The following is a 6,596-nucleotide window of genomic DNA, read 5'->3' as shown; positions in this document are numbered from 1 at the left end:
AAACTCCGAGGTGGACTGATGTAAAGCTGACTTAACATTAAAAACCACATAAGGCGCACACAGCCAGCAATGTTGTAGGAACCTGAAAGCAGAGTGAGGTGGAATCAGAAATTTATGCAGAAATCCAACTATTAAAAAACAAAAGCATTAATGTATGTTTTTTGGCTTTAATTTCATTTATCTGTTACTGTAATAATGTCGACTCTGTTCAAGCACAACAGAGCCCGTACAACAGACTCCTGGATCCACTCTGCCTTCTGCTGCTGTGAATGAAAGAAATGATGCTGCAATTCCAGCGCCGTGTAGCACTCCCATCGCCTTCTCCATCATCTCCATCTCTTGATGCCAGCCTGAGCCCCCCCATGACTTTCTGTTTGCAGGTTGGTGACGTAGAGAGACAGGACAGAGAGAGAGAGAGAGAGAGAGAGAGAGCAGGGGAGAGAGAGCGATAGAAGAGAGAGAGAGATGCCGAGATGGATTGATAGACAAATGCAGAGAGGGCGGAACTTGGAATTACAGTACAGCGCTTATTCCTCACGTATTTTTCCATCTTGTGGCGATGATGATGATGATAATGATGAGGGTGATCGCAGGTGCTGGACATGGGTGATTCGAGGTAAGCGGAGCCGTTTAATAACTTCTCAACAATCTCCTGACAGATCGGCATTTTAAAAAAAGAAAAAGAAAGAAAAGAAAGAAGACGCTTCGGGTCACCTAACGCTTTCCCGACCGACAGAAAAACAGAGTCCGTGTGTTCCCACCGTCACCAAAATTAACTTACCGATTTCTGACCAGCAAGTCCGCGTCTCCGGGTGTCGGAACGGCCACGGTTTGCGTAGAAACGGCCTCTCTGAAATTCGGGCTGAGCTTGGTGACTACCAGCTTTTTCATACTGCTCGCTATGGAGGATCCTTTAAAATCCATGAAGTGCGCCGAGTAGGACATATCTACGATGAACCGCCTCGCAGCCAGATGAACTCCTGAAAGTGTGTCGGTGCCTCTGCGCCCCCCGTAGATTAGCGGTAGTGCTCTCCTGCCGTTTCTCGCCAACAGCGCCCTGGACATGATTCCGAAATGTGACAAAGTTCACGACCAAACTTGACGCGTGCTCGTGCCTGTGATTAGGTCGATCAGGTGCCATTAGCCTGCACCACAAGCCTCCCCTCTGCACACGCACGGCGTGCAGGCCAGGCCCGGGCCAGGCTGAGCCGAGCCAAACGAGCTTTTAGACCAAAAATAAAAAAAAAAACAAAAAAACAGAGGGGGAGAAAAAAAGCGCGATGCGTCGTAGCGTGACTCTTACGCAAAGCAAACAAGCGGGGGATCGAGTTTAGGATTAAAACATTGCACTGGTGCAGCCCCAGCGTGGAGCACAGCAGCGCCTCAGACTTGTCGTCGGGAGTCCCTCCCCTTCCCGGACACAACACTCACTTCCTACTAAGGTGAAACAAATCAATCCTCGTCTCCCCACACAGGCTATCCTCAGCCGTTTCACTCCCACGAAAAGAACGCCAACCCATCGGATCTTTTCCCAACACCTACAAATAACAACAAAAATCACGGTCCGAGCGTGCACTACGACTGCGCTCCCGTTTGACTGGCGCCTTTTCCCCCTTTTCTTCCTAATACTAAATGTTGTGAGCGTCATAGGGAGATGTTTCTGCCCACACTACACCTGTAACCAAAAAGCTCCCACAGGCGATTTGTGAAAGTGTCTTGTTTTCATCTCATTCCATTATTTGTTTCTTTATTTATTTTGCCTGCTCCTTCCATGCAGCTGTGTTATCGTCTGTTGTCATCTGACTGTCATTTTTCTGGAAGGATCTATTCTTAACAGAGCTGCCGGAGCGCACTGGGGGACATTAAAGCGTCAGCGGGAGCAAGAGTCGTGCCCTAACTCGTGCCGTGTCACTACCAGGCGATCTTAAGATGTCACCTGGGTTGCAAAAAGCTCAGACTTAAGTAGTGAGCCTTGTTGTTTTTGGTAGTTTGCAAGAGGCGTTGGGATAAGTTTGGTTTTGTTAGCTGATCTCGCAGTAAGTTTTGAGAGGATCATATCCTTTTGTCGGAGGTTTGGCTTCTTTTTTAAGCAAAGGGAGAAGGAGAGAGAGAGAGAGAGAGAGGGGGAAAACAAGACAATTAAAAAGATTGACAGGTAGGCTCCTCTGTCAGGGGTGACGCTTGTGGAGAGGGGAGGAGTAAAAATGTAGCAGGAAAAGCCACTCGATGCGTCTGTCTATCAGTTGAGACTGTCTGAAACAGCTTCTGGATCCGCCGCGTTCCCATTTTTTTCTTTTTTTTGAGAGACCGCGGATCAGTCCCTGGAGTTTTTGCCCCCCGTCTTGTTTTTTTTTTGGCTTTTTCAAGAGACAAATATTTTAGTCCATGTCGATCTGATCTGTTGTTGGCGAAGCTTGGATGCGCCTGCGTCTTGTTTCCCCTCTCTCTCAAGTGATATCCTCTCCACCGCATCAACCAACCCTCCAAAAAAAAAACCAAAAAAAAAAGCGACTCTGTCCAACATGCGATCAGATGAGCGGTGAAAATCATTTTCACGACTCTTAAAACGTAAGTACAAGAGAAAGCCTACTCGTCTCCATTTATTTTATTTAATTATTTTTCCCCTTCTGTGAGAGAGAAAGAGGGCAGAAGGGGAGGGAGGAAAAAAGTCTCCGCCGGACTGGTGAGGCTGGATCCGGGCTGAGGTGGCGTGGTGGTGACGGGATTGACATTAACCCATCTAATGCCTGTCTATCTCTCTTCTCCTTTCCCATTCTCTCTCTTTCAGGTCTGTGGCAAAAGAACGGAAGGAAACACAAGGATACATTACTTATCAGAGGTGTGCACTCGGGACTTATTTGTTTGGTTACCGCCAGAAATCTCTTTCTTTTCTTTTTTCTTTTTAGTTTTGGTGTGCGTAAAAGGCGCAGCAAACTATCGTCCCCCTCCAAACAGCACTGGAGATTAGGGGGATTTTTTTTGTTTTTCCCCCAAAGGGAGTGAACCGAAAACTTGGGTTTCAAGGTGCTGGTTTTTTTTGCTTCTTTTCGTACTCTGCCACGAGAGAGATGAAGGAAGATGATTTTTAATGGACGTGAAGGTGTCAGGAGCTGGCCGAATCCCTTCGTAATTTTTGAGCTCAGTCTCGCTGAAGCCGACCCAGCTATCACATCCAAAAAAGAGCAGCCGGTTTGAAGAGACATTCTCAGCTCAGAGATCAACAACACCCCTCCCCCGAAAAACGGGATGATTTTTCAAAACTGATAAGACTCCATTTGTTTGTAATTCCTGCATGAGAAGCACCGTGGAACGCGACGGTCACTATGCCGAGGAGAAAGCAGCAAGAGCCGCGGCGATCAGCAGGTATAACCCGCCCCTCCATTACGACCATTTCCCATCCCAGTAACCAACTAGTTTTTATTTCCAAGTGCCAATTGGAAGTCTCTCCTTCCACCTTTTTTTTCTTTAGCAGGACTGCATGCTGCGATTTATTACTATTGTTATTATTATTATTTTACAACTTATGGTTTAAATCAATTTATTTGTGTTAATAACGCAGCGCACAACTCACCCCTGGACACACTGTTGTGTTTAAAATGTATCTAATTGCGCAAATGACGCACGTATCTGCGCAATGCCACTTTGAGATTTTTTTTTAAATCCTCCGGTGCCAGGAAAGTTCTATTAAGAATGGTGAGATAAACTAAATGGCATGTTATGGGGATAAAAGGGAGTTTTTGAGGTTCAAGAGTGAGTAATGATGAATAATTGACTGGGAAAGAAAGGGGGGAGAAAAACGGGCGAGAGCTGGTTTTTCCTTTCTTTTTTATTTTATTAGAGGATTGCCACCCTTGATTTGATGCGTGATTGATCGTCTGTCATGTGGCAGTCTTTGATCTATTCATCCCTGATAAACATCAATAAATCCCTCCATGAAGACAAGCATGCTTCTGGTAGCCACTCAAATGCACAACCCTGCTTTTAACCAGGAACTGAAAAGCAAAGACAAAAAGGAAGAAAAAGAAAAACGGATAAAGAAGAAAGTTGGGAATTGTGGTTGAAAAAAATCACCTTATTTCTTCAAATGTGTATGCACAGAAAGCAGATGAAAGCACCGTGTGTATGTTCAATTGCAAGAAATTCCCCAACACTCTTTAAAAAGAACAGGTATTTGAATTCTCCTCCTCTTCCTATATATTCTTAGATGAAAATATGGAAGGTTCTGGCTGTCCTCGTCCGAAATATTCCTCCCTTATTCGCTGCAAGAATCAGCCCACAGTTGAGGTCCACTGCTGGATATGATTTTTATAATGTGACCAACTGATAAAACCAGGTGTTGGCAGAGGACCGACAAGGTTGACTTCTAGTGGTTTGGATGTGGACTCCCCCTTTTTCCTCTTGTCTCCCTGCAGCCTTTAAACAAATGTAAATGAGTGACAGGGGTTTCTACCTCTGTGCTAATGAGGCCGAGCCTTTGAAGTTAGGCATTAACAACTGGAGTGAACAAAAGACAGTTACAGAATTTTAAAGAGATTTTGAAATATGAGGTGCAAAGCGGGTCGAACAGGAGGGCCAGCCGACGAAGACTTTGAACTCAGCAGGTTTTATCATTTTAAACAGAGAGCTTGCGATGATGAAGATGATGGTGGTGGTGATGATGAGGATGAGGAGGAGGATGAGAAGGAGTGTAGGACGGATGAACATTCAACCGGTGCTCGCTGTTAACTTCGGCTTTTCTCGTTTGCCTTTGTGGCAACCTGTAATATGTTTTCTGGCCCACACCGCGAAGCAAGAATCGAGTTTTATATACCGAGTCTCGCTGTACCTTTCTGCATTTGTGTGTGTGAGACGGAGAGAACAGTCACCGCTGTTGCTTTGGCAAAATATCCCCCTGGAAAAGGTTGGCCATGATGGGAGCAGAGGGACTCCCGTTAGGTTTCTGCATGTAGATGGAGGCATGAAAAACATGACATCTCTGTGACCCCTCCCTTCCCCTCCTTTCTCCTGCCACACTCACACCACACACACATACACACAAACCATTGATCCATTACAACGTCCACTGAGTGCCATGCACATCATGGGTTGTAATGGTCAATCACAGCTTGGCAAACGGGATGTTTTCCATTCTTTCACGAACACGATGGCCGGTCAGAGATAACGCCCTCCACTCCACGCTTCCAGAAGCGACTGACTAACACGCAATCACGCTGATACGCATGCAAACACCGACTTACACACCAGGCTAGCCCGATGCTCCACTGGGAGCTCGTACTGACCTGTGGCTTCCTCTGTGTGCTACTGCTCAAAGAGGAAATAGCTCATAGTGGGACTAGGCATGGAAATCAGGAGTCAGACAATTAAAACAACAATAGCAGACTTGTGTGGACGGCCTATTTTTTTCATTCTCCCTTTGTAAAGCTTGTGGAGACTTTTATTAGGTGCGTTATGTTTCGAGGCCGCACCATGCAAAGTTATATTTTGCAAGTCAGAAACAGCAAAAGATTTTCTTAACAGTTTCGTTTCTTTGAGTTACATAATCAGATGTGCACATTTCCCTGTTAATTTTCATACACAGTGCACTTCTTAGGCAGCTTCTTGGCAAAGAATTTTCGGGTTGCTTGAGCTTCCCATGTTAAAACTTTTCTTTGATCAGGTTATTAATCGATTGCTTTATTTTGCAGTAAATTTTACAATTTCCGCAATTTTTTTTAAACAATAATTTTTGTGTTTTGTTTTGCTTTTAAGAAAATTATCACAGGATTTCTTAGGATCATTTTGAAGTATCTGCATGTGTGTGTGTGTGTGTGTGTGTGTGTGTGTGTGACACTGCTGTTTAGATGACAAAAAACCCCATTAATGACATATTCCACCGATGGAATGAATACGCAGCACTCGTTGTCACGCTTCCTGTTGCTTTATAATTTTCATCAGGAAATTCACACGCAGGAATTCCAGAACATGGAAACCAAGATGTGAAGAAACTTTGCAAACCTGAATCAGCAAGTTTGTGAAAATATATATATACACACACACCCTGGTGTTCTTGTTTGTGCAAAGATGGATGTTGTGCATTACTACGTGCACCTCGTACAGTCGATGCCTTGATTTAAAGGTAAAGAGGCCAGGAGGAAAAACCAAAAAAAGTAAAGGACAGAAAGCAGTGACGCCGCCTTTCATGGTAGGCAGGCTTGCATAGTCTTACATGAGGAAGACGAGTTAAAAGAGACGACGAGATAGTCGCCCTTGTTCCGTTGCATGATGGTTAATTATAAGAGAAACGGTGTGTGTGTGTATAGAGTGGGGAAGGGGTGGTGGTGGTGGGGGTAAGGTTGCATCCCGTTGGCTTCATTAGAGAGAGCCCTAATTATCTGTGGAGCTGATGGATTTGTGACAGGCCCTAACGATTAATGCTGACAAATTCAGTAAGGTGTCAAGTCCACAGCTGCCTTGATGTAATCAAGTTGATATTATACAGTCCCCATAGCCCCTAGTGCAGCACCAACTCAATTTGCCTGTGCAGGTGACAAATGGACTTTGCTACCTGACTAATCACATCAGGAGACAATGCCAGTTAATGACCTCAGTAAGGCCCC

At 45.0% G+C, this 6,596-nt stretch overlaps 2 protein-coding genes across 3 annotated transcripts in view; one reads left to right on the top strand and one right to left on the bottom strand.

Moving 5' to 3' along the window:
- Positions 1–1,702, bottom strand: part of LOC102204438 (zinc-binding alcohol dehydrogenase domain-containing protein 2) — a 4,360-nt gene extending 2,658 nt beyond the window's left edge. The window contains exon 1 of the mRNA XM_005743241.2: positions 782–1,702. Coding sequence (XP_005743298.1) covers positions 782–1,065 — 284 coding nt within the window. The 5' untranslated portion in view covers positions 1,066–1,702. The remainder of the gene's footprint in view (positions 1–781) is intronic.
- The window catches only part of LOC102204709 (teashirt homolog 1), a 35,613-nt gene continuing 29,469 nt past the window's right edge, over positions 453–6,596 (top strand). The window contains exons 1-2 of one of the 2 annotated variants that reach the window (XM_005743243.2): positions 453–616; positions 2,789–3,363. In XM_005743243.2, coding sequence (XP_005743300.1) covers positions 3,324–3,363 — 40 coding nt within the window. In that variant the 5' untranslated portion in view covers positions 453–616; positions 2,789–3,323. Of the gene's footprint in view, positions 617–2,116; positions 2,569–2,788; positions 3,364–6,596 lie in introns of those variants that run through there. The other variant, XM_005743242.1, reaches the window with a different exon arrangement.

The sequence above is a fragment of the Pundamilia nyererei genome, unplaced genomic scaffold (assembly GCF_000239375.1).
Source record: "Pundamilia nyererei isolate P.nyererei 1_Seehausen unplaced genomic scaffold, PunNye1.0 scaffold00129, whole genome shotgun sequence".
Classification (NCBI taxonomy): Eukaryota; Metazoa; Chordata; class Actinopteri; order Cichliformes; family Cichlidae; genus Pundamilia; species Pundamilia nyererei.
The sequence above is the reverse complement of the archived record's forward strand: the minus strand, read 5'-3'. Positions and strand labels throughout refer to the sequence as shown.